The sequence below is a fragment of the Eutrigla gurnardus genome, assembly GCF_963514095.1.
Source record: "Eutrigla gurnardus genome assembly, chromosome: 12".
Lineage (NCBI taxonomy): Eukaryota > Metazoa > Chordata > Actinopteri > Perciformes > Triglidae > Eutrigla > Eutrigla gurnardus.
Window position 1 is genome coordinate 16,937,986 of NC_139926.1, and position 27,487 is coordinate 16,965,472.

Sequence of the window (27,487 nt, forward strand, 5' to 3'; positions counted from 1 at the left end):
GGGAGAGTAATAACTGTGAAAATAGACGAAAATAGATTTTTTTAATGCATATTTAGCTATTTGAAAATATATTTCGTTGTTTTATTAGGCTACAGATAAGTTGTGTTCTTGGTCGGCTCTTAATTGCTTTTTAGTAGTCTATATATAGTAGGCCTAAATAAGTAATAAATAAGTCCTGTCACTTAGCCTACTGCTTAATAATTTGGCTCTGTTACTAAACTGAGTAAAGGACATTATTTTAATTTACGATTATCATAATCAATAAAAGTTATACCTCAGATTTTCTAGGTAGTCTATAACCTCATATGATGTTAGGAAACACTATTTTGTTTGATTTTTTTTTTTTGTGCTTTCTGGTCATCTTTGTTTTAATGCATACCGATCATTTTAATTTCCTGAAATATACGCCCAAAAGCTTGAAGCCTCCCTCCATGAATACTGAGTTGGGAACATGCGCAGAGCGAACGACATAGCAATGGTCCTTTAATTAGAGCACGTCAAGCTTGCCAGACTGAAGTTTGTGACAGGAAATATACGCATTTGCTTCAGTATAAAAGCACAGCATATCACGGGAAAATATTTGGGGAAACAGTATACAAATATACAATATACAAAGACTAACACTTTACACAGTAAAACTCAATAGCAGTTTGTTTGCACAGGGCCCTAGTATTCCTAGATAGTAAGGCTATACACAGTGCATAGTGTGTGTGAGAGATAGTCTACATGGGTTTCATTGGAGCCAACCAGCTCATTTTTGTATGTATGCAAACCCTACTTTTTTTTACCGTAAAAAAGTAAAAGTTTGGCTGAAGAGGTGGAGGAAGTATTCAAATCGTATTCCTCAGTAGAAGTAGCGATACCACAATGTAAATATGCTCCATTAAATGTGAAAGCCCTGCAGTGCAAATATTAAATGTAGTCAAAGAGGAAAATTGCCCCTGTAAGTTTTACCCTATAATAAAAATAAACTAATTATAGCCTATTATTGAATATTATCATTACTGATATAATTTGTGTTTAAGTACAATTCCACTGATGCGTTAAGGTATGTGACATGTTTAATGAGGCCATGATATGTTTTCTTTGTAAAATCGACATTTTTAAACATAAATAGTAGGCTACAACTTTCATGTCCTCTAAAATGTTATATAACACGGAAATACTAAAGTTAAGTACAAAAATACCTCAATGTGACCAACAGGGACCAACAGTGCATTAGCAAATGTTAGAATCTTGCACTGTTTAGCTTTTTCTTAGGTTAAACCTAAATTAAGAAATTTTACTTCCGCATCTACTACAATGTAGTTGGCATATTCTACTTTACTAACTATAGATCAATTAGTAAATTGTATGATATTGTTCTTCTACCCCCAAATAGTCTTATTTTGAAACGCTAGACCGGAAGAGCCCGTCTTCGCCGTCTCGCTTTACGCTGGTTAATTACGCTGAGTTGTGGACAAGGTAACTTCCTCCAATCCTGGCTTTTCGCCTCCGTCTGCGAGTTGTGTGAAGACGCGGCGGTCGAAGAGGGGTTGGGGGGGAAGACACACCGTTACAGAATGTGTCTTCGCTCTTTCTTCTTCTCTCTCCTGAATATCGCGTGAATTTGCTACTTTTCCCCCTCTCTCTCTCTCTCTCTCTCTCCACACCGAGCGAACGACGGACGATAATGTTGGCGTCATGTAGCTCTGCTCTTCAGACTTTGGAAAACACGTCGGGTATCGTCGGTGAATTCTCGGGAGATGGCAGAGTAGTTCGCCCCGCGCCGAGCCCTCACAAAGCAGCACTTTGAGAGTACGAGACAACAACCAGTAAGGTAAGTTTTGACGGTGACGTGGCTGCGTGAAATGTTAAAACTGCCCGCTAGACATTAAGGTTGACGCAAAGAAGTTTGCTGGTTTGCGGAGGGAGGGGGGGTGAGGGGGGTTCCGTGACGTTCTTGTCTCACAAGAAACCCCACGAAGGTTTTCTTCGTTAAACCTCGGCCTGTTCTGTAACTGCAGCCACACGTTAAACGTAACATCGTCATTTATATATAGGCCTTTATCATTTAGGTGTAGCCTTCACGCGTCAGATATATTTTAGCTTAGTTGTTGATAAATGGTGATGAGCTCCAGGCTAAAAAAAAAAGAAAAAGAGACTTGTCTTTGAGTCGAGCAGTGCTACTTGTGATTTCTATAATGTCACAATCAAATCATCTCGCAGCCAGTCGTGACTTTGTTAAGAGTTTTTGTCATGCTAACAGCCTTTGGGAGGGTCGTCCCTGCTTGATCGTGTGTCTCATTATCCCACGCTGAGGACTTTTAACATCACAATCGCAGTCCCGGAGGGGGGGTGGCTGGGCAGAAGAGCCCCAAAAAACACTGCTGTATGGCTCCCAATCGTCTGTCGGCTTAATTTACATTGAAGCGGCAATGAAGAAATATCTCCCAATAAAGTTCTTGCACTGTTTGTTTGTTTGACGCGCCTTTCCCCTCCCGCAGAGCAACAAACAAGACATGGTATGTGACGGGGATGGCGTGGCAATTAAATGTAAAGCCACAAGCAGAGCCGCTGAGAGGGTGCAAACTTCATTAACAGAGGTGTTAATGCTGGCTGGAATACGGAGGGAGCTTGTGCAGTTTGAGAGATGTGTGAATGGGCATGTCTCGCACTCAAGTGTTCTTCCTCAGAATCCACTCATTGTGCTTAGACCCTCACCAAATTACATTCCCACATACTAATCAGCTCTTTCTTCGCCAGTGGCCCAAATGTCTGGGGGAGAGCACTCCACTGTGCATTTGTTGTTGTTTTTTTGCAGTGCAGCCCAGCTTGTGTGATTTGAAGACGGGCCGCCAAGCTCCATTAATTCTGTGATGCTTTGAACCACTCAGTTGACCACGCTTTAATGTAGCCAAATGGATGTGATGGTGTCTGGCATATTGTTTAATCAATATGGATCCAGATGCAACATGTGAATTGTTGTTTTACCTCGGACTGGATTGGAGGAATCACAGTTGAGGTTTTGTGCTATGGCTGGTGAATGCAACCCCGTGGCTAACCAGTCCCAGAAGCCGGGGCCTCCACGCGGGCGCCGCCTGCTGTTGTCGGTGGCTGATAGTGGTCTGATAAAAAGGACGGCAGGCAGTCTGAGGCTGAGATATGGTTCAACTCCAGGGGATCTCAGGCATCCTGTATGTTCAGCTGAGGGGGGCGTCCGCCGGCCTGATAGTGGTGGATCTCCCCCGCCGCCACGATTAGTCCTCTCCTCCTCCTCGACGTCTCTTGGTCTTCAACAGTGTTATTGTTTGGCCTGGGGCCAGTGTCATTGTTTCAAACTGCTCATCTGTGGTAACTTATTCCTCAACTCGTCTGCATCTCGGTGATCAGCAGTGTGTTCCCAACAATAGGGCTGGTTTAGCGGGTGTCTTGGAATGTTGAATACATTTTTTTTTTTTGTTCTTGCATTTGTTTCAAAGAGGCCTTATGTGGGTTTGATTTATGAAACTTGAAGGTATTTATAGTGTCACACAATCTTTCTGCCAGCTAGTTGCTTGGAGCTAGTGCTGAAACAAACAGTATATTATTAATCCATCATACAATGTCGGAGAATAGTGAAAAATTACAATTTTTTCCCATAATAACCTCATGGTGACGTCTTCAAATTTGTTGTGTTTACAGTCCAAAACCCAGAGATATTCAGTTTACTATTATATAAGACAATGAAAAGAAGCAAATATTCACAACTGTGAAGCTTTTGGCACAAAAAATGTGCCATTCTTTTTTTATTTAAAATTGTTTTTTGATTAGTCGCTGAGAACCAACTCATTGTTTCTGCTCTAACTGTAAGAATCAAACGTCCAATGCTTGCTGCGTTTGTGTTTTCGGGCTTCTTGGTAGGAAAAAGGACATCTTACATTCACATTTTCATTTCCGAATTCTGACTCCTGAATTCTTTGGCTGCAGATGTCTTGGCCTCTTCATCACTGTGCTGCTGTGGTGGCTTTCTGATGGACATGAAGTGCATAATTTGCCCATAGAGTTCTGAGCATTTCAAAAGCATGAGGCGCGTATGGGTGGGGGGTTGCTGGGGGGCGGGGGGGGGGGGGGGGGGGGGGGGGGGGGTATGACTCTGATAGCAATCATTTCTCTGTGCACAGTAATTTGGCTGTCAGGAGCAGCTGGCAGTTTGGGTTGGAACAATACACAAGTGGAGGAAAAGGGAAGCGCAAGCTCCAGAAAACCCTGTGAGAGCGTTGGGGGTTGGTGTGTGTGTGTGTGTTGTGTGTGTGTGGGTGTGTGTGTGTGTTGTGTGTGTGTGTGTTGTGTGTGTGTGTTGTGTGGAATCAGGTTACACAGTCTGTCATTAACAAGAGAACTGCAGTTATGAGACCAAGATAGACCGCTTCAAGTCTGAGCAAGAGTCTCATCGCTCTTCCATGTAGGTGGCTCTCGAGTCAGGGAAGAAAAGTGTGTGTGTGTGTGTGTGTGTGTGTGTGTTGGGGGGGTGAATGCGGGTCGGAAGTGATGTCTGAAGGATAGGAAGGGGGCTGTCTCGCTTCAGTTTTTGCTGTGTGTGTGTGTGTGTGTGTGTATGGTGTGTGTGTGTGCTGACTTACTAGAAAGTTTGACAAGCAACAAACCTGGCATCGGATGAGGCAGCAGGCTGCAGAGGAGCACAGCATGTGGGTTGAATTTGCCTCTGCTCTATGCTCGTGTCCAGCTATTCAGAAAGGGGCCCCTCTGTCTGCAGTGTTATTTTTAGTCGGAAAAAAAAAAAAATCCTTGAGCCATTTTAATAATCGCCAGCCTTATGTAGCCCAAACATATCACGATGAGAAGAGCTTGTCTGGAACTTGCGGGCACTGCAGTCTCAGCATGACACGGGAAGTTAGAGGGGAAAAGAGAATAAGATAAAAGACTGCCTGTGTATATGCCAGATTTTAGTCTTGTCCCTGTTCGCTGCTTGGCAGCCCGCTCTCCTCTTCTTCTGGTGGCTCCGCACAGACTTATTGATTTCTCTCTTTCTGTGTTCAAATGTGGACGAGGACCATTGGAGACGGGGCGAACGGAGACAAGACTCCACTGTCTGCACAGATGCACACACGCATAGATCTGCAGTGCTTGTGGCTCCGCTCCTCTCTCCACGCTAAGCCCAGACTGCACTGGAGACAGTCTGCAATACACATTTTATGAGCCCTTCATTTGCTTCAGTGCTCTTGTCTTATCGCTCAGCTGTTAAAAGTTATGGCTTTGTTTCAGTCGCTACCTCCCTCTGATCTCATTCCCCCGGTCCTAAGCATGGGCTCGTATTTGCTGTGGGCACTTTGTCTGTGTATTCAGAATAATCTATGTTTCATCTCTGGGGTCACGGGGTCGTAAATGAAATAGTTCTGTTATGATTGTAGTACTTCGGCATCCCATCGATGGGGCTTCCTTGAATTAGTCAAGTCCCTTCCCCATGCTAGAGCCAGATAGGGATTTTATTAGGTTTCAATCATTGGGGTTTATTTTTGACAAGCAAAGCAGGCCTGGGCAGTATGGCTGAAATGAATATGATAATATGTTAGGAATATTGTTTGATTTGATTTCTGCATTTACCCACTTATCATCATATCGTCACAATTCAATTCCACTACATCCCTAGAGCCAGAACCCTTTTAATGTCTTCGTTTCCCATGTCTGACATTATCATTCAAGCTTAGAAACTGTTTACTGCTGCTCTTTTTCCTTAGAAGTCTTTCCTCTCCGGAAAGCCAGGAAACTCCCAGCAATAAAGGCGACATTGGCAGCAGGATGAGTGTGTTGTGTAGTGTTGTAGACGCATTCATTGTTTGTTGCAAGCTGTTGGCCGAGTGATTATCATCTCAGTGGCAAAGGATTTGGTCGATGTTTGTGGGTCACACAGCAAGAGGTATCATGTTAGCCCCTCTGACTCCTGGAGTTCTGTCTCCGCCAGGGAGGGCGCAGAATCCATCAAGACTTAATATTCCCTGAGCTTCGACTAGCTGGACACACAACTCTTCGCTCTGTTTGCCTGATTTTTGGTTTCACGAGAAGGAAAATGCGTTTTAAAGGGTGCGCTGTGATACAAATCAAGGTGTCCTTTTGAGAATAGCATCGGCCCCGGGGCGGTGAACTTTGTGAGACGGTCGTCCGGAGGGAGAGTGTTTGTGCATTCCTCTGTTGGCAAACATAGCTGAGGGCCATAAAGACGGTGTTTGAATTGGCCGTTTCAGATGTTTTGATGGCTGTGTGAAAATGAATGTCTAATTGCTATGGCGACCATTGCGCAGAAGACTTGTTAACGGCGTCTTCACAGTGTTGTAAAATCTTCCAAGTTGTGTCTCATGAGAGGTCACGCAACACAAAACCCTTACACACGTCAATGTCTACTTTATAGACATTGAAGTATGTAATGTAAGTACTTTTGCTCTGGTTCTATGTGCCTCTGATGGTATGATAATCTCATGATAATGCAGAAGGCAGGGTGGGACCACAGCAGGAAGAAAAGGCAACTATTGTCTCTGATTACATCTGATGTGTGTGTGTGTGTGTGTGTGTGTGTGTGTGTGTGTGTGTGTGTGTGTGTGTGTGTGTGTGTGTGTGTGTGTGTGTGTGTGTGTGTGTGTGTGTGTGTGTGTGTGTGTGTGTGTGTGTGTGTGTGTGTGTGTGTGTGTGTGTGTGTGTGTGTGTGTGTGTGTTGTGTGTCACACTGTATCCAAGGAACAAAAAAACCTGCTATGCTGTTGCCCACTACATGAATGTGAGTGAGAGTTGAGCATATGCAGGGGGGCATTTGCATTTGATTACATTCCTCACACTGTGAAAGGAGGCAGCTGCTGAGATACTGCAGGGCCCTGAGAGATGGGAGCCTTGCTAGACCTGATCGGGCACTGCGGATTCCACAAGCTCTTCCTGGGCGGGGGGGGGGGGGGGGGGGGGTTGGCCACAGGAGATGAAGGAGGGACTCCTTCATCTCCGCATTTGATGAAGCCCTTAGCTGACGAGGTGCGCTTCCAAAGGTTGTTGAGCTTTTCTTTCTACTCGATAGTAGCGTGCGCCTTTCACACACAGTCCCAGTGTATGACACAGGATACCAAGAAGGGGTCAACCTCCACTTCACAGTCACACCAGACAAGGTCACAGCACCGCATTGAGCTCAATTTCAATACAGCTGCCAGTACAGTACCATTCGTTTGGTTGGTTCAATAACGCTTCCTAAATATATCCATATCTAGAGCTGTAAACTCCACCGCCATCTTGATGTCTATCAGGGGCTTGGCCTAAAGACACCTACACACTGGGCCGTTTCTGAGAATAGCAAAACGTTGTCCCGAGAAACTCTCTGAGACACATCCAGTCAAAATTTGACTCAGGAAGTGTCAAATGTTGCTGCTGTTGCGAGCAAAATCGACAAATCAACCACTCGTAATACTGTCTGGAATTTTAAATTAAGTAAGGCCAAACCTTGTTTATTGTTTTGCTGCATTTTTTTTGAAGCACAAGAGCTGGGACCATGATTTTATTAGACCCATCTTGCATAGTGGCATACGATAGAGCTTCAAGATTGCTAATATCTTGCAGGGGGTAGGGACTTTGAGCCAAAAGCCGAATACACAACAAGCCATCCACGAGATGACAAGGCCCATCAAATCTGTCCTATATTGGTTTGGGTGGACCCCCGGATACTCAAAAACACTGATGTTTCCTTCTTTTTTTAAGTCAACATTAATATTAATCTTATCCAACCCAGTTCTTAAGCACAGATGTATCCAGAGTAAGACTCCTCCTGACCTACTAAAAAGCTAAGGTTGTGTATTATTTTAACGAAGTTTTCTGATCAATCATGCTGTATTTGACTGAAGGCAGAGAACGCTTTTTTAGACTGAGGTTGAACGTGTTGATTTGCTGAGCAATAGTGTGAATATGAATGTGGGCTGCTGCAAGGAGGATGACTTTCACCCTCAGGTCTGTGTTACACCCACGTCCACCTAGCAGCACACCATCTGCATATCCCTGATGGCATGCTGGCGCTTTGGCTGTCTGGGTCAGGGACGGGGACAGGGACCCGAACGGCAGGCTCCGCATTGCCCCAGCCTCTGCCTGTTTCTTCCCTCGCCGCCCCGCAGTTTGCTGCAGTTTCCTCGGTGCTGGGCTATTTGTGCCATGGTAACGGTGCCAGCCTGCCTGCTCAGACACAGATTCCACCTCTCGTCTCCCTCTTTGCCAGCATGATGACTCAGCAGCTCCTGCAGGGCTTCTAGCCTCCTCCCTCTTCATCCTCAGTGATACACCATGCTCATCAGACAAAGTAATGTTTTGTCATTCTCTCCTTCGCCTTGACCCGAATAGAAACCAGACCAAAAGAATAAAGCATCCAAATAGACTACTATTCTCGTTTGTTCTTGAAAGCTGTTACAACAACCACATTGTTGCCACCTAGAAACAGCAAATGCTAATAAAATATTAGTTTTAACATGGCACTCAGATGTTGTCTTGTAAGTGGGAATGTGTACCAACTCCAAGAAACGCATTTAAATCATCATCATAACTGTGTACATGCTGCTCTTTCTGGGTTCAGTTAACAATCACCGCCTTCTTCATCCGATCACTTTAAGCTCTGTTTAACATCTCAGAGACGTGCTTATCATCACAGCCTTCTGGATCACTGGAAAGAGTCTGAGGAGGAAACATGGCGCAATAAAACGGGAGCCTTGATACGTAGGATCACTTTCATGTCCCTCCAGCAGCACTCGGCGGGAGTCAACCCGAGCATACATTTCACTGGGCCGAGTCTATTTCAACTATTTCTCTCCAGGTTGTGCACACTATCACTTGTGTGGAGCTCAATGGGGTTTCTGTATTTCCAGGAGCATGGTCAGTGCTTATGCATCTCAGAGGCATTGATGGCATCACACAAAATACCTGCTGGGAATCTGGCGGGATCATTTAGATTATTTACTTTGTTAAAGGCATAAATCCATATAAAACAGGCAATTTAAAAAGAAATATAGGCCTGCATTCAGAATTTAAAGTGAAGGAACATAAATATAAGTAATGATTGTGCAGAATGACCACTTAGATATACACATAGACACCAGTATATGTTATTTTGTTAGTGTTTCTGATTAGTACTGACTTTCTATACACCTGGTTAGTTAATATGTGACAGTTAAATGATAATTAAGTGTTTTTTATGTAAAACACCCATCAGCAAAGTAACTAGTAACCGCAGAGTAAAGCACAATATTTTCCCCTGACATGTAGTAGTCAAGTAGGCATCGGCAATTCAACTGGCATAAAGTGGAAATACCTAAGTAAAGTACTTCAACATTATGCTTACGGACATTACTTTATTAATTTTCTACCACTGCAAATCTTGAGCTTGAGTCACGTAGAAATGTCAACCATTATTAACTGCCTGAACTTTCCTAAAGAGGGAGTAAAAGAGGAATCATAATAATGCAATGTATTGTAAAATGAAAACGCCGTACTCACAGCTGTGTGAAACGACACGTGGCCACCTTTTTTAAGCTTGTATGAAATGGTGCTCTGCATACTTTAGTAAGGCCCATTAGATTATTAGTTCCAACAGCAGTAAACATGGGGACATATATCTAACGTTAAAATGACCATGTGGCTTTTGTACTAGGTTCCTGTTACAACAACACATCGGAGGATGTAGGAAGAGGGAGTTAAAGGGAAGAAGGGGGTCGAGACAGATAGTGGGGGGGGAATGAGAGCCTTGGCAGGATGTCAGCTCTGTGAACACACGCTGCAGAACACTGCCAGAGAATTCAATATGCAGGGATAGAGAGCTGCAACACACACGTAGCACCACAAAGTTGGTCTGGTCAGATCGCAATCGGTCCTGCGGATGCAAGACCTGCTCCTCTCCTTCCCAAGAATCCCTCCTCGGGTTTCCAATATCAGCACCAGTCCTGGGTGTGTGTTCATCAAGCAAAGCTGTTAGCTGGCTTGATGCTATGTTAACAGCCAGCTATGCCTCATATGTGCGTAGACGTGGAGTGGTCTTCGTTTGCTGCGCTTATGCCGCACAAACTGTGAGGATAGAAAAACATGCAGTATTGGATGTTTGCAAATACAGACAGAAACGTGTGGGAGATCAGGCACAAGGCCTTCAGGTTCTGCAGGGCAGACTGAAATATTTGCTTTGCACATAATGGCAAGCACATAATAGGACCACTTAGCGGCATGGTCGTCAGCGCGATGCTCGCTGCTGCTGATAGCTTATTTAAGACAAAGTGCCTGTGTGGGAGAGATGAATTGAGACGGAGATAATTTCAGTGCCCCGTTGAGGGTCTTTTGGCAGTAAATGTAAACAAAAATGCAGCAAATCATTTACCTACACTTATTGAAACCATTAAATGGAGCGTCATGACATGCTCTACTTAGTTAATTGCGGGGAGTTATTGATCTGTCAGCAGCGTGTGGGTCAGGATATCATGCTGCTTGTTGTCTTTTGTACATGAGTGATATACGAGTCAATTTCAAGATAACCAGTTAGACGGTCTCCTTTCTTTCAGGGCTCTAGTGTGTGCTCCAGATTATTGTCTTTTATTCCTCTGCTTATCTCTTTATCCTGTTTCCTCTGGCCTCCTGGCTTCACCGTAACCCAGCCAACTGTCCCCCCCCCCCCTAGCGTGATGCCCTTCTTCCCGCTGTCCCTCTGGGCGCCGACACTAGACACCTCCTTGTCCCACTTCTCCCTCTAGTCTACCTCACTGTCACAGCCCACTTGTCTCTCCCATATTGGCCCGCGTCCTCTGCCCGTCTCTGACCTACTGTCCCCCAGTTGCCCCCTGGTTATACCTCCCTTGCCTCTCCGTGCCCTCCTGCCCGTTCCCTGCCCCCATCCCGGCTCCCCTCTCCCCTTCTCCAAAGGGAGCAGACAGAGCTCCTGATTATCTCTGGGTGGCAGCCTCTGTTTTGTGCTCTGATTAAAGGAGCAGCATGTGGTCTGTGTGTGAGCAGCCCATGCAGACGCTGCCGTTGGGCTAATGCTAACATTATGTGCTTAATCATTTATGTCTGGGAGACGGGCACAAAGGCTTGGAGGGGATGGAGGTAAGGGGGGCGCCTGGGTATTTATCAGTGGCACAGATGCATTCGGGCGTGCAAACACATGCTTCCAAGATAGCGGCCCTGGTGCTTAGTACGGCATCGACGGGGCACGCTGCAGGCTATGATGTCTACACAAAACTCACATATCATCTTTATAAAAAAGGTAGCCGGGGGGATTTTTACACTGTGCGTTGAGGTGGTGATCTGTTAAAAATCTGTCACTGGATACAGCAAACAAATATAACTGCATGGCGTATGTGGACCCTTCTACAGACGCATTAAATATTGAAAGATTAGACCGTCTCCAGGTCTCTAAATGATAGTATTTGGGCACCCACAGTCTCCCTGCTGTGCTCCTCTCCTCCTCCTCCTCCCTCCTCCTCCTCCTCCTCTTTCGTCTGTCTGCTCCTCTCCCCTCACTGCCAAGCAGCCTGTCCCTCCAACACACACACACACACACACACACACACACACACACACACACACACACACACGGATAGAGGCAGCCAATAAGAGAGCACCAGTCTCCCCATTGCTTGCCACTCAATGCCTTGTTGCCAGGACAACAGGAAGGCTTGAGACCCACTTCACTTGAGCATTTTAAACTTGATGTTGACTATTTTTCTGAAAACAAGAAAAGGTCTCCCTTTTGTTCAGTATGTCTCTCTCTCTCTTGGTCTTGTGTCTGTCTCGCTGAATGGTGTCCCAAAAAGATGTTTTACAAAAGTACCAAAGGTATTATTGTGCATCAATAATAAAATGACATTCATTTGCTTTGAATCCTATTTCAGCCCCTTCTGCCTGGCTTAATTCTCATATTCATTGGAGTGCAGCCCTCATTTATGTTTTTTTTTCTTGTTTTTCGTTGCCTCTAGGTCTACAATGACGGTTGGGGGCATGTTTCTTTTGGTCGCCCTGGTCCTTCCCTGTTCTGGCTTGGAAGGTAAGTGTCTTGCCACAGAACACAGCTTGTCCCGAGCACATGTTGTAGCTGGAAGGATGTGTACTGGATGTCTCTGTTCCCCTCTCCTCCTTTACTCCGGTTAAAGATGCACACAATCTTTCAGCCTGTGTTTTCCCTGTGCCCCCTCAAGTCTTTTACAGGCATACACCAAAAATTCACAATTTTGTTTCCCTTTCATCACCCCTCCCCAGTCTGTCTCCCTCTCATCTGCTGTCTGGCAGTGTTATTTTAAACAACTGCAGTGGCGGTGGAATGCAGTAGAAAGAGGAGCTTTTTTAGGGTGGCAATCCACACTTATCCCCATACTTAGAATAGATATACATGTATCCCCTTACAGGAAGGATAAGCACTGATAATCTGTTGTCACAAGTCCTCCTTTGCAGCAGCTCTGTTTATTTTCAATTATGAATTCTGACCTGTTTTCTTTTGTAGGTGAAGTCAGTGAGAGAAAGACTGAATGCTTTTGTGACGGAGTGTCCTGCAGCAGCGGGGACCGGTGTTTCGGCCAACGGTGCTTTACCTCCCTCTCCATACTGAACGGGACATTGGCCACTCAGAAGGGCTGCATTGTGGGTAATGAAGAAGGGTCTTTGCAGTGCGGAAGCCCGCCAACTCCTGAGCTGGTGGTAGAGTGCTGCTCCGGTGATTTGTGCAACATGAACGTCTCCTTGCAGTCACCGGTGAAAGGTGTGTATCGCATCACTGTGAATAAGTATCCTGCTTAAACATCTGCATGAGTTTAATTTACCTGAAGTTCATCATTTAGTCTTATAATGTGAGGAAAGTGTCATTTTTTTGTGGTGAAAACTCATTGGGGTTAAACCTACGTGACTGGCCTCTTTGGCCCGCCAGCAGAGATACATTTTCATGTTTTCTGATCTGAGTGAATGCCGTTTAATTTAGCGGGCTACTAATAGAATTGCTCTACTGGGTTTCCCCTTATCTCTTATTTCCTTTTTATCAGATGTAGAACAGTCTGCTGGCAGACCAGTCCTCAGAGACCAGGAGTGTGTGTGTCATGGCGGCGCATGTGATGGAGACCGCCGCTGTGCGGGCCAACAGTGTTTCTCCTCTCTGAAGATGATTGATGGGATGGCTGTCCAACAGAAAGGCTGCCTGAGGGATGACGAGGAGGGGAGAGCCACCTGTGCCATGCCACCCTCATCGGCCCATGTTGTCAAGTGCTGCCAGGGCCATCTGTGTAACATGAACGTCACTGTGCGAGCTCCAGGGAAAGGTGACTTTGTACTCATTGTACACATTTCTCTTGGCTGCTCACAACAATTTCTTTATATAACAAGACTGTATTAGAAATTTGATTTTTCAACACCATAAAAAGCTATATATATATATATGTGTGTATCTATGTATATGTATGTATCTATGTATGTTTTAAAGTGTAGTCATTTACTAGCTATGTCTTCTTCCTGAATCTTTTGCAGAGGAGGAAGTAAAGCCCCCCAAAGAGGAGCATCAGTGTGTGTGTGAGGGCAGCTCATGCGTGAAAGGGAAACGTTGCATGGGCCACCAGTGTTTCTCATCCCTGACGGCCAGCGCTGGCTCCCTGGTGTACCAGAAAGGCTGCTTTAATGTCTACGAGCAGAGCACGCTGACCTGCAAGACCCCACCTTCCAAAGACCAGATTGTGGAGTGCTGCCATGGCCACCTGTGTAACATGAACAGCACCGTGTCGCTACCTGTCAAAGGTATCCCACCACACAACCCAGAATGCTCTATTTGCTATATTTCTATCATGCTCATGAGCTCAATCTGTTGATTCCAGCATTGAACTACTTAAAACCATTCCTCAGACAAAGTGCTACTTAGATTTGATCTATTCATAATAGGAAGGACCATGTGAGTTAGTTATATATTCATTCTCTGCTGAGAGGGCTACACCATCGGATGTGAAATCGTGTGCCACGGCTGTTTTGGACCGTTTCTGTTGGCCTGATTTACACCTCTGTGTGGTCACACTCCTGGCTCCTTATGAAACAGAAACGGGGGAGACAGTGAACAACCAAAGGGAGGTTTTGAATATTATTTAGTCACGGTCCACTTCCCCTCCGTCCTCTCGGAGGCTGTCAGAGCTGGCTGACGAGACACCCACAGGGTGAAGCCACCTGGGAAACAAGGAGAGGCAGGCATCTATGCACAGAGCTGCTGTTGCCCTTTATGTTTCCTTTCCCTGAACTTTATTCTCTAAAGCAGGTATTTATGTTTTATAGATAAATATTTATACCTATAATACCCCAGCTGGTTTAGATCAGAGATAAATAAAATGTGTAATATGGAAATGGTTGTGTTACCTTGAATGGGCACAGTTTACAACATCATAACAATTCACATAATGTCTGTTGAAAACATCCACTGTCTTGTTATTTCATTGCCACAAATATGTGTATATCCTGCCAATGTGCTTGGATCCAGTCTAGAGAGTTCCTACAACGCGTTGATAGATTTGTGCATCCTGGAGAAACGCTTCATTATTTGAGTTGAGAAAAGGGGATCATTGTCTGTACGGAAGGCAGAGCTGAGCAGCCTTTCCCTTGGAATGTTTGGAAAGTGTGAATGGTGGTCAGTTCCTCAGGCTGGCCTGATCGTGTGTGTGTGTGTGTGTGTGAGAGAATGAATGCTCATGCGCATGTGTGCTCTGTGTGCACCCCCACCATTAACTGGTTTCTTCAGGAGGTCTGCAGAGAGCTGCAAACCTGTGATTTGGTTCACCGTGTGTGGTCCAGTCAGAGAAAAGACTTTCCTCAATGTAGATGGTGCTTTTGCTCTTCTTGTATCGCTGCTAAGTTACAATGGATGCATCCATCTGTTGTTTATAAAGCACTTGGTCTTCTGACAAGTCCGATTCAATCTTTCATAATCAAGCTTTATTTTGTGTTCTTAAAAAACCCCGCCAAAATGATGACCTGTAGTCTGAAGAAATCTCACACTGTAAATGTTTGTCTCCCGTCACAGCCGATGACCTAGCCAGCTACAGTGTGACCACACTGGTCGTGGTCGTCGTGGCACCCATCCTCATCCTCATCATCCTCTCTGCTATCGCCATCCTGGTGTTCAGACGCATCCACAACAACCAGATGGAGAGGCTAACATCGAGAGATGCAGAATATGGAACTATTGACGGCCTTATAGCATCCAACGTGGGGGAGAGCACTCTGGCGGTGAGTAGGTGGAAACCTCCCAAGCTCATTAGAAAGAATGGCGTAAGAGCTGCTCAAGGCTTATTTTAATTGACTAGTAGGCTGAATATCAAATTAATTTCCAGTCCTTTTATTTTAACCCACTTCTCTCTCTCTGCTAGCTGCCATATACTGTAGAATGTAGATGTTATAAATTGTTGTGTAGGGAGGCACAGACCGTCTGCTGTGTGAAAGAAATGTAAATCTAAAATAAGAGTCTCTATTTTAGTTTAAGCCAGCCAGTGTTAGTATCGGCACTTAGGAAGGAAGATAATAAATAACATAAATTGAATTGTGTTCATTTTAATATATTGATGTTATTTGAAATGTGCACAGATGTATTATGTAAGAAAATGCCTCTCAGTTCAGGGCTCGATAAAACATTATATAATATTAAATCACTTGGATCAGGATCAGTAAAAAGGGTTTTTGGAATACCACATTTTCTTTTTCCCAGTACAGACGAAAGCCCAATATCTCCCTTTTTCTGTACATTTCTCAGCTGACATGTGATGTCACTGTAATCGAGGGTTTAGTTATATATGCTGATTAATCCAAACCCACAACAAATACTGCACTAAAGAGAACTTAGAACAATTAAAAATATAGATTTTATTTAACTCTATAGCACTTTTCTGAACCCAAAGACGCTTCAGAACTCTAAAACTTGTTTTGAATCTACTCTGCCTGTGTGTTACAGGAATGTCTTTTGCTGTTTATTTTCTCTCCACACAACCATGGATTGTAACTTTTCTGCTGAGTGGTTTATTTTTTGAGGCCCACTAAACTGATCCAGAGTTTAGGTGGAGTCCTGTGGTTAGCGTTTGGTCTGAAAGACAGCCCAGCACATTCACTCTCTGGCTCAAGTTAAGCAGAAACTGCTCGGGCTAGCTTGGGCCCTGAGAAAATACATACATTGTTATACTTTTGTTTTAAATAAAAGCATTTATCTCACCTCTGTAGCTACAGTTTCGAGCTATCATGGCACATGACACAGTATGTCTTTTGTAAGCATGTTTCAACTCTTTCAAACCGGAGATTATCCAGTTTATCTTTTAATCATGAAACTTGTAAAGAACATGTTCAAGTTTTGATCATTTGTGTGTGTGTCATGGAAAGAAATAGCTAGTTTTGGCTCTGTTTCTAGCTATTTCCAAAGTCCACCAATGCACTTGGCAACGGAAAGCCAAAATATGGAGCCACAGAATGTTTGTTTCAGCATAATTAAAAAGTGCTTGGCAGCACCATGAGAAAGGATATTAGGAACAGTGGTGCGGCTGTGAAAATCAAATCAGACTGAAACACATGTGCTTGTCCCTCTGGAGTCTACTGCCCAAAAGTCATCTGATTATGATGATTTTCATCGTTCTGATTGCATTCTGCTGCCTAAACAGCCTGGCCCAAATGTGCCCTCCTAAAAACAATCCTCCTGTACCAAAGAGAGGGATTTAAACTCTCTGCAGGGCAACTCATCATTCATTTTATGGTCCTCTGTCTTGCATTCCTGTGTTGTGATTCCAAATTGTCTCTCAGGCAGCTCTTGCATTATGCATCTGTTTATCTGAGGCATCACTCTTCTCTGTTGTTTTCAATCCTCCTCCCCCTCCCAGTTCAGTTGTTTGTTTTTGCTCAGCAGCTGCCAACTCTCTTGCTCCACACTGCCCTCCTGTGTCCGCTCCGGGGTGCTGCGTGTGTTTTAGCAGAGATAAAAATAAAAGGCTTAGCGGCATTGCACCTGTCTCGGTGTCTGGCCCTCGGTTAGAGAACATCTCCAGCGCCCACACCAGTCATCAGGGAGGGGGTGGCACTGCTGTTCTTATCTCAGCAGGGGGCACTCTACACCTCCAGCACAGACAACCCCGCCCCCACAGACACACACACACACAATGTCCTGGTGCTTACCCCCTTACATCCTATGTGGGTGCCACATCAAAGGCAGCCTGTTGTATTAGTCTCCATCTGAGTCCTAGATGCAACGTATTTCATCTTCTTTTTTTTCTTTTTTTTTAATGCTTGAGCCACAGGATTCCTTGAGGAAGGTTTCCATTCAACTTACCCCCCTTGTAAATATAAACATATACATGTAAATAAACAAACCCTTTACTCTTTGTGTCTGTTTTCCAGGATCTTCTGGATCATTCCTGTACTTCTGGAAGTGGCTCAGGGCTCCCGTTCCTCGTTCAGAGAACTGTCGCACGACAAATCACACTCAATGAGTGTGTGGGTAAGTGCCCCGTTAAAGGCTGTTTTCATATTCACAATAGCACTGGCACGGAAAACTCGGGCCCCTCATTCATTTCAGTGAGGCACTCCCACTGTGCTGACACAGGGGGGCAAAAAATGCTGGTCCAGCTAAAAAAAAGTGTTCCTGGCTCAACTTAAATCTCAGTACAGCCACACACTGCAATGGACCAATACAGTATTTGTAATGGCATATACAGCAGATACAATACTTTATAGTGTTGTTTACATCACATGTATTGATAGAGGAGCAAATCATTGACGATATAACATCTTACCAGAGTTGTAAATTCTTTTGAAGGAGTGGAACCCTTCTAGTTGGACTTCCTGGTTCATCTTTTAAAGGATACTAATACACTCTTTTTTTTTTTTTGCTGACTTCATTTGGAAGAGCAGTCATTCATCAAAGACTGTCCAAATCATGCAGCACTTGTATTCTATCCACAAGCAATAAACTACATATTTGGGTTGCAAAACAGGCCAGTGCTGTGAGGGTGTTCTGTAATTGGGAAATAGTAAATGTTGAAGCAGGCCAAGTCTCGAGGGCCAACAATTGCACAAGTTTGGAGATTGTAGTATGTAGAGTGTCAGTGAAAATATTACCAACAGCATATCTGTATTTCCTTATCAGACCTTATCAGTGTTGATCCTGGGTCGGACCACGGAAAGCAAATTAAATTTGCATGAATTTATTGATTACAGCCACTAGGGGGCATACAAATATGCATTTACAGTCTTACAAAGTTGTTATGGTGAACATATAAGCAAAGCCTATTTACACATCAATTAGAAGCTGTAGCAACAAAATGTCTGCCCTTCTTGTCTGCTATTTAGAACCGGCCAGCCAGCATACAGTGAACCATATCACACTTTGTTGTAACTGGAAACTCCCTACAGAAATAGGGCAAGCAAAAAGAGGCTACCAAGCAGCCGAGTAGTAACTCTAGTGCTATGAGCAACCTTTTATACTTGAGACATTTGATAACATGATATCATATTCAAAAATATCCAGTCCATTTTTGTTTGATGATTTCTCCCCTCCCCCACCCCCCACCAGGTAAGGGCCGTTACGGTGAAGTGTGGAGGGGTCAGTGGCAAGGAGAGAGTGTCGCCGTCAAAATCTTCTCCTCCAGAGACGAGAAGTCCTGGTTCAGAGAGACCGAGATCTACAACACGGTGCTGCTGAGACATGAGAACATCCTGGGTGTGTACCATATTCCATGCATATAGTCTCAGTGAGACCATACCACATATTGAGATGCACATTTTAAGAAATACTTATACAGACCAGTCTACCTTTTACTTCAACTGGTTACTGTGGTGCCCCAACATCTCCTATTGGCCAATACTATGGCGTGTGTTTAATTAATTGCATTTTTCATTTCACCCAATTTAGGCTTCATAGCTTCGGACATGACCTCAAGGAACTCCAGTACTCAGCTCTGGCTTATCACTCACTTCCATGAGATGGGCTCCTTGTACGACTACCTTCAACTCAGCACCCTCGATGCATCCAGCTGCCTCCGCATGGCTCTCTCCATCGCCAGCGGCCTGGCGCACCTCCATGTCGAGATCTTCGGCACTCAGGGCAAACCGGCCATTGCCCACCGAGACCTGAAGAGCAAAAACATATTGGTGAAAAAGAACGGACAGTGCTGCATTGCTGACCTTGGTGAGAATACTGATCTACCGTTATCATTCATATGCTACTTATTTACCTACTACTTTTAATCAAATGGTTATAAAAGTTGGATTCCTCTGCTTTCAAAAAAGCTTAATTTTGATTTTTAAATATATATAGCAGCTATAAAAACACCACTGAGTCTTGGGTTTGAATATTTCATTCGGGATACACATAAGCTGCTTCGATAAAAGAGCTGATACCAGCTGATGCACCAGAAGCCGAGGATGATTTGAACCATCTTAAAGCGATTGAAGGTCTGAAAGGTATTATATTTGAGATGCATCTGCGCTAATATCACTCTACTCACATCTTTCCGCCTAGTCATATTTGTTGATTTTGGAAGAACAACCGCTGCTTTCCCACCGAGCTCATAATCAAAAACACATTTACAGGAACTTGGACCACTTTATCTAATAAAACTAATGTTCCATTTGCAGGTAAAAATAAGTCCGGGTACCAGCCATAACCTGGTGTCTGGCTTGGCATGTTTACAAGCTCGATGTCATAATTCCTGTTTTTCGATGACGCATTTTGCTCTTCAGACAAACATGTTTGCAGTTGTTTGTCTCCCCAGCGAGTTGTTGTCATGCTGGAGTACATCCTGTGGGAACAGAACTTTTTAGGACAAACAAAGTGTTTTTCAGCATTATATCGGTGGAAAGTGAGGCTAATGTTTTGTCTTCACTTTAGGTGATGGGAGGCTTAATGTCCCCCACCACTCAAAAAATGTGTTGAGCTTCACGCCAGGAGTATTTTCATACCCGTCATGTCTGGAGGGGAACTTTGACGTGTTCTGTGTTTTCATGCTAGGTCTGGCAGTCATGCATTTTCAAGACACCAACGAATTAGATGTGGGGAACAACCCCAAAGTGGGAACAAAGCGCTACATGGCTCCTGAAGTGCTCGATGACTCCATCCAGATGGACTGCTTCGAGTCCTACAAGAGAGTGGACATCTGGGCCCTCGGCCTGGTTCTGTGGGAGATCGCCAGGAGGACCGTCAGCAACGGTCAGTACATTGTCTACTTGGATGATGTCGTCCTGTCTTACTGTTATCAGTCATCTTCCTCAATTCCAACATGTTTTTTTTTTTGCATTACCTACAAGCAGCATATTGTCAGTTGATAGTGATAGTACAATTTGTTCTCCTGCTATTGATGAAGAGATTTGGCCTTGAGGCACACATCCATATCTAATGTCTGTGGTTTGTGGCGATGCCAGAGGCTTTTAATGTGAAATAAAAACCTTCGTCCTCCTCCCATCCGCTGTCAAATGGGTTCATCGCTTTATAATAGGAACCGGGCTTTCAGCAACACTTAAGTTATTCCTTCACCCCAGACACCGTAACCTCATATCTCTATTGCGTCCCATGGATGCACTTGAGGTTGTTATGGATAAAACAGGCCCTGTTTTTTTTTTTTATACACTTCAGTAATGTGGTCTGTTTCTATTGAATGATCTTGAAATGGAATTGCTGCATGCTGTGCTCCACTTGTAGGCATCGTAGAAGACTACAAGCCCCCTTTTCACGACGTGGTCCCAAGTGATCCCAGTTTTGAGGACATGAAGAAGGTTGTGTGTGTGGATCAGCAGAGACCCAACATCCCAAACCGATGGTTTTCAGACCCTGTAAGTGATATATATATACTAGTATATTAGTAAAATCTGCATGCTTTTGATATCCAGAAATGGGAGCATTTATTGTTTATTGTTAAAAGGATCCCCATTTGCTGTCGCCAAGGTGGGACGAGCTAGTCTTCCTGGGTCCCCAAAACAACAAGAAAATCACTTAACAATGATAATCTTAAAGCAATAAAACATTGTAGACATCATTATAAACCTCATCAGAGATTATTCAGAATACTTTATTACAGGAATACATTCATTATTACATTCACACAGTAAATATGTCCATTTCCATGATGTTCTAATGTTGACATAGGAGGCACTGATTGATTGATTTCTCCTAATGAATTTTCAGACTTTAACCTCCATGGCGAAACTCATGAAGGAGTGCTGGTACCAGAATCCGTCCGCCAGATTAACAGCGCTGCGCATCAAAAAGACTCTCACAAAGATCGACAACTCTCTGGACAAAATCAAAACGGACATTTGAGTCTGCCCGGAGAAGCAGAGGAAGAGGCAGACGTGCTCAAAGGCCTTTGGGTGAATCCAGAGGGTGGACCATGCTGGAGAAATGTCACAAGACGAGAGACTTGATTGGTTCAGTGCCCTTATAGTGGCACAAACCTATATTTATTTTAAAACACTTGGCGGGACACATTTTGGCATCCAAAGATGGCTTACCGGGCATTTCTGAGGCTGCCAATGGTCTTGGAAATAGGAAAATATGTATTAAACTTATGACATAGGAGCTGGACTATTTGCAATGTTCTTCAAGGAAGAAACTGTTACCCGGGCATTCGAGTAGGCTTGCTTTTTGTTAGAACCGCAGATTTTTTTTACTCTGAAAAATGTCTGAACATATTAGCAATTTCTCTTTATCTCTGTACTGCATTCTTCATTCGTATCACGGCAGAGTCTTTTGGGAAAGAGATCAACTTGCCAATCGAACTCGACAATTTAATCTGCATACTTTCTGGAAAGGTGATCACGGCGAGCAGTCATGTTTTACTTTGTTTACAGTGCTGTCTGAAAAATGTTTCTCGGGATCTCTCCAATCCCCTAACGCTTAGCTGCGCAGCTGCATCGACGGCACTGCTTCTCTTACCTGAGATATCGTCCAACTGAAAGTCACTCTGCTTATGTATATCACCCTGGATTTCACATTGAACTACCTGAACCTGTTCTACATGTCGTTTCTTCAGCTTCACAGAGACAAATGCTAAAAGAACAAATAAAATATCTGCTATAGACTGAACTCTACTCCGTAAGAGGCCTGTAAGTAAACCTGTAAAGCCTGTATCATGTCTTAACGCGTGCATTGTTGTCTTAATGCGTGCATTGTCAAGTAAACGGAGTCAAACTTCAGCCTTTTTTTATTTCTTTAACATTTTATATCAATTAGTGATTTATATTAATTAAATAGAAAAAAATGTTTTTATCCGTCTCATTTGTCTTGATGCTGTATCTAGTTAGTTTATTTATTATGAGGCATGCTGATGGAGTGGCTTGCTGACCATTCATTATCAAAGTGTTCGAAAAGCACCAGAACAGCAGAGTTCTCAGAGTCAACACTTGAAAGGTAATTAATTACTCTTATAAAGAGCTGTTTCAGTGTGGTGAGATTTAAAGCCAGACTGAAACTTTTAATTAATAGTTATCTAAAAGGATTTGCGACTAAATCAAAACTACTTTAGACAGATACGTAGCTTAGAAATAGTCCTGAAATTAGAGAGAACAGACGGGTCCAGATTTTGCTTTTCGATAAGAGGCTGCACTAGAGCATGTTTGAAAGCAACGGTGAGATAAGAGAGGCGTTTATCTAAGAAAACATATTTTCGTAACGGAGAGGGATCACTGTGGGAATGTGTGGGGTGTTGATGCTGCACGACAATAACAGGGAGAATGATACAGGCTGAAATTGATTGAAGGCCACCGGGAACAGAGGAGAAACCGGGGCGAAGGAAGTGGGTGGAGGCCTGAGAGAAGAAAGCTGGTTGATAACACATTTGAGGAAGTTTTCACAGAGTGAAATTGACACAAAGTGATCTGTATCACAGGGATTTGTAAGAGAATTTAAAACATGACAAAAACTTGAGGCCTGTGAAGACGAGATTAGTTTTAGCAGGTCTCTGGTATTTAGGTAAGTACTCCTAAAAAGACTCCGATTAAGTAAATCAAAAGAATTAATCTGGGTGATCCCATGACTTTCCTAGCATCCCCATTAGCTTCACCGGCCCAACAATGTTAGAACCATTTTCTTGTGATTTGTAAATCCAAAGTCATTAAGTCGTCCCAGTTGATGACTGCTTCTATTTTTGTCAGTACAGGTAGAAACCTTATATTACCTGTGAATTAATTCACTAATATGCAGTTATTTCTACACAATAATGGATTTCCTTGCCGCCTTAAAGCTTGACATCTGCACTGCCAACGAGCCAGATGCATTTCTAATAGGAAAAGGTCAAAAGTCCAAGGCAGTTCCATGCCAGCTGTAAAGTGAGACTGTCCAGCAGATATCTTGGCAGATGTCTCACGGAAACTGGTTCTCGGGGCTCATTAATATGCCAGAGATGTTACGGACCAGATAATGTAAACGCCAACAGTGGCAGTGCTTAGACGCTCCTGCTCGCATGCACCAACAGCTGGCAGACCTTCTACTTGCACCGTCTTTATATTCAGTGTCATCTGATCTGCACCTGCATCCACAGGGCTCAGAGGTCGGACTCCAGTGGTCCTGGGTTTGTGTTCAGGCCGTTAACTGAGAGCTTAGATGATTTTGAGAACTGTATTTGTATTTTTTAAGCATTTCAACAATCAGTGGTGGTGCATTAAGAACAGTTACCTGGATCCAGTACTTATATACGTCTCGCTATGTACAAAACGTAATTTTACTGTGAATAAAGGGGGAGAAAAAGTACATTTTCTGCTTGGATTTGCTCCCATAATGTGAGTCCACTCATCCACTCTCCTTGATGACACTAGCACCTCCCGTTGCCATGGATGGAGCCCAAGCAGCAGCAGCAGCAGGGGGGGGGGGGGAACAGGACTCGGGACACATATATGGCCTGCAGTAAATACCTTATTGCATGCAGGTGAGTTGAGCTAACATTTGCACTGAGCTTTAATGTACAGTAGATTACCTCACAGTGTGTTTACTGTGCTTGTTTGAGCAGAGTGTTAGCATTGTGTATACCTGTCCCACACAACACGTGAATAACGAGCTCCCATGACAACCAGGCGAGTGCCTGTGCACGCGGGATCAGGGAAGAGTCAGTGACCTTTACCCCCTCGGATTAGGGGTTGTGTCTATGTGATGTACTTTTTAATGTATCATTATGTTCCACGTGACTGACTATTTACACCACACACCCCCTCCATAGACACTCTTCCTCACCCCATCCCAGCAGCAGTACAAAGTACAGTCCAGCTCTCTAGCGCCCCCATCCCTCCCACTCAGCCAATAAAATCCATCTGGTTCAATTCCCGTCCCCCTTCATCCAACACCGGCCGGGCCGTTGACCACAGTGTCCTAGCCTCCCTGCCCCGGTCGGCTAACACCACTGCCAATTGTGAAAGCACCACTGTAAACTTTGGTTTACTTAATATCCGCTCACTCACAAGCAAGGGCCATCTCATCCAGGATCTCATCACTGACCATAAATTTGACTTTTTCTGTTTAACTGAAACCTGGCAACAACCCAATGACTTCTCCCAACTCAATGAATCTACTCCTCCGGCATTTACTTACACCTGTCAACCCCGTGGCACCGGCCGGGGAGGGGGTCTAGCAATAATTCATCACAAGAAGTGGAAAGTCTCGCCGGTGCCAACCCCTGCTTTCACCTCCTTCGAATCCACTGTCTGTCAGCTCTCTGGACCTACTCCCACCATCATTGCAACTGTGTACCGGCCCCCAAAACCAAACAATGACTTTCTACATGACTTTGCTGCTCTGCTCACCCACCTATCCACACTTTCACCTAACAACATAGTACTGGGAGATTTTAACATTCACATGGACAATACCAACAACCCACTCACAAAAGACTTTACATCCTGCCTCGACAGTTTTGGATTTCATCAGCACACCGATACCCCCACTCACTCGAAGGGTCACATTCTGGATTTAATCTGCTGCTCTGGTGTTCCCCCTTCTGACCTAACTGCAGTCGAACTCCCCATATCTGACCATTTCCTCCTCTCATTTAATGTTAAACTCCCTCTCTCCACCACCAAGCTCCGCCGTCTCATTTCTTTTCGCAACATTAAGGACATTAGCTTGGATTCCCTCTCCTCCAGCATCGACTCCCTCATGGCCACTCACAACTCAGTCTCCCTTGAAAAGCTGGTTTCACACTACAACACTGGACTTCAACACATTCTCAACTCCCTTGCTCCACTAAAAACCAGATCTGTCTCCTTCTCCCTTTCCGCTCCCTGGTTTACCCCCGAACTTCGACTCATCAAAACTAAAGGACGACAACTCGAGCGGCTATACAGGAAAACTGGACTTCATATTCACAAAGACAATTACAAAAATCACATGTTACATTACAAGAACTGCATTACCCAAACCAAATCAAATTATAAATCATAATCTCTTCCAACAAAGGTAACACCAAATCACTGTTCTCACTGCTCAAGAATGTCACCCAATCTCTACCATCTCACCTCTGTTCAACTGCTTTCTGTAACTCCATCATGTCATTCAGTCAGAAAATCCAGATGATTCACCAACATCTCAGCTCACAAACCACCCTCAATGTTGTATCTGAACTTCCTCCTCCTACCCACTCTTTCTCCTCCTTCCAGCTCCCCACCACCCCAGAAATTTCAGATCTTATCCGCAAGTCCAAGCCATCCACCTGTCAGCTCGACCCTCTCCCCACAGTTCTGGTCATAGCCTGCCTTCCTCCCCTGGTCCCTCTCATCTCCGCCATTATCCACTCCTCTCTCTCCACTGGAACTGTTCCTACATCATTCAAGACTGCTGCAATTACCCCAATTCTGAAAAAACCTGGTGCAGATCCCACAAACTTCAATAACCTCCGTCCAATTTCTAATCTCCCCTTCATTTCCAAGATTCTTGAAAAAACAGTAGCAATTCAACTCCATTCTCATTTATCCAACAACAACCTGTACGAACAGTTCCAGTCTGGTTTCCGCCCTCTCCATAGCACAGAGACTGCACTCATTAAAATAACCAACGACCTCCTCATGGCAGCTGATTCTGGTTTACTCTCCATTCTCATCCTCCTCGACCTCAGTGCAGCCTTCGATACCATCTGTCACACCACCCTCCTCAAGAGACTATCCTCCCTCGGCATCACTCATACTCCTCTAAACTGGTTCAAGTCATATCTCTCCTGCCGCACTCAGTTCATCCAGCTAAAAACCTTCACATCCCAACCTTCCCCTGTCACCTCAGGTGTGCCTCAAGGCTCTGTCCTGGGGCCCCTCCTCTTTATCATTTATCTCCTCCCCCTTGGCAATATCTTCCGCAAACATAACATCACTTTTCACTGCTATGCGGATGACACCCAGCTCTACTTCGCCAGCAAGCCCACTTCCAACCTGCCGCCCTCCTCCCTTACTGACTGCTTAACTGAAATAAAATCCTGGTTCACTTCAAATCTACTAAAACTCAACTCTGACAAAACTGAGATTCTTCTCGTTGGCACACAATCAATACTCTCCAAAACCAACAACTTCCCCCTCACCATTGACAACTGCTCCGTTTCCCTCTCCCCACAGGTTAAGAGTCTGGGTGTCATCCTCGACAGCACACTTTCTTTCCAATCTCACATCAATAACATCACCCGGTCTGCTTACTTATACGCAACATCAACCGCCTCCGCCCCTCCCTTACTCCCCACACCACTGCTATCCTTGTCCATAGTCTCATCACTTCCCGCCTGGATTACTGCAACTCCCTCCTCTCCGGTCTCACCCATAAATCCCTGCACAAACTTCAACTGGTCCAGAATTCAGCTGCCCGTGTCATTACCAGAACCCCCTCCATCCACCACATCACTCCCGTCCTACAGCAGCTCCACTGGCTCCCAGTCAAGTCCCACATTGACTACAACATCCTCCTGTTAACATTCAAAGCCATTCACAATCTTGCCCCCCCATATCTTTCCAATCTTCTCCATATTGCCATCCCCTCTCGCACACTCCGTTCATCCTCCTCCATTCTGCTGACTGTCCCCCCGGTCCGTCTTACCACCATGGGGAGCAGAGCTTTCAGCCGCTCTGCTCCCCGGCTCTGGAACTCTCTGCCACCCGAAATAAGGAACATCAGTACATTTTCACATTTCAAGTCCCGACTCAAAAGACACCTGTTTAAGATTGCCTTTTCCCTCTAACCGAGCTTCCAGTCCATACTTTACTTTACTCTTGTGTACTTTTGTGACTTCTTTTTATTTTATTTTATTTTATTAGGTTACTTCATTTTTATTTTATTCTATTGTGTACTGTACATTGTCTTTTATTTACTGTAAGGTGACCTTGAGTGACAGAAAGGCGCCTATGAAATAAAATGTATTATTATTATGTTCCTTCCGCAGATGAGCGCACTGAGGGCCGAAACCTCCCGTGTCCGTACGCGCACGCGGGAGGCGGCGTTTGACTGGCTCCGCAGCGGTTAAATGGATGTGCAACACGCTCTCATTCACATGTCTCTCTCTGAGGTCCGCAGCGCTAATCC

At 44.5% G+C, this 27,487-nt stretch overlaps 1 protein-coding gene across 1 annotated transcript; it reads left to right on the forward strand.

Moving 5' to 3' along the window:
• Positions 1 to 1,492: 1,492 nt before the first annotated feature.
• LOC311021891 (activin receptor type-1-like) lies at positions 1,493 to 22,164 on the forward strand. Its single transcript, XM_084022787.1, has 12 exons — positions 1,493 to 1,819; positions 11,946 to 12,013; positions 12,467 to 12,721; positions 12,999 to 13,271; positions 13,477 to 13,740; positions 15,005 to 15,210; positions 17,353 to 17,452; positions 18,527 to 18,673; positions 18,866 to 19,141; positions 19,964 to 20,161; positions 20,651 to 20,781; positions 21,134 to 22,164. Exons 2-12 carry the CDS (start codon positions 11,953 to 11,955, stop codon positions 21,266 to 21,268), a joined length of 2,046 nt encoding a protein of 681 aa, XP_083878913.1. The 5' UTR covers positions 1,493 to 1,819; positions 11,946 to 11,952; the 3' UTR covers positions 21,269 to 22,164.
• The last annotated feature ends 5,323 nt before the right edge of the window (positions 22,165 to 27,487 follow it).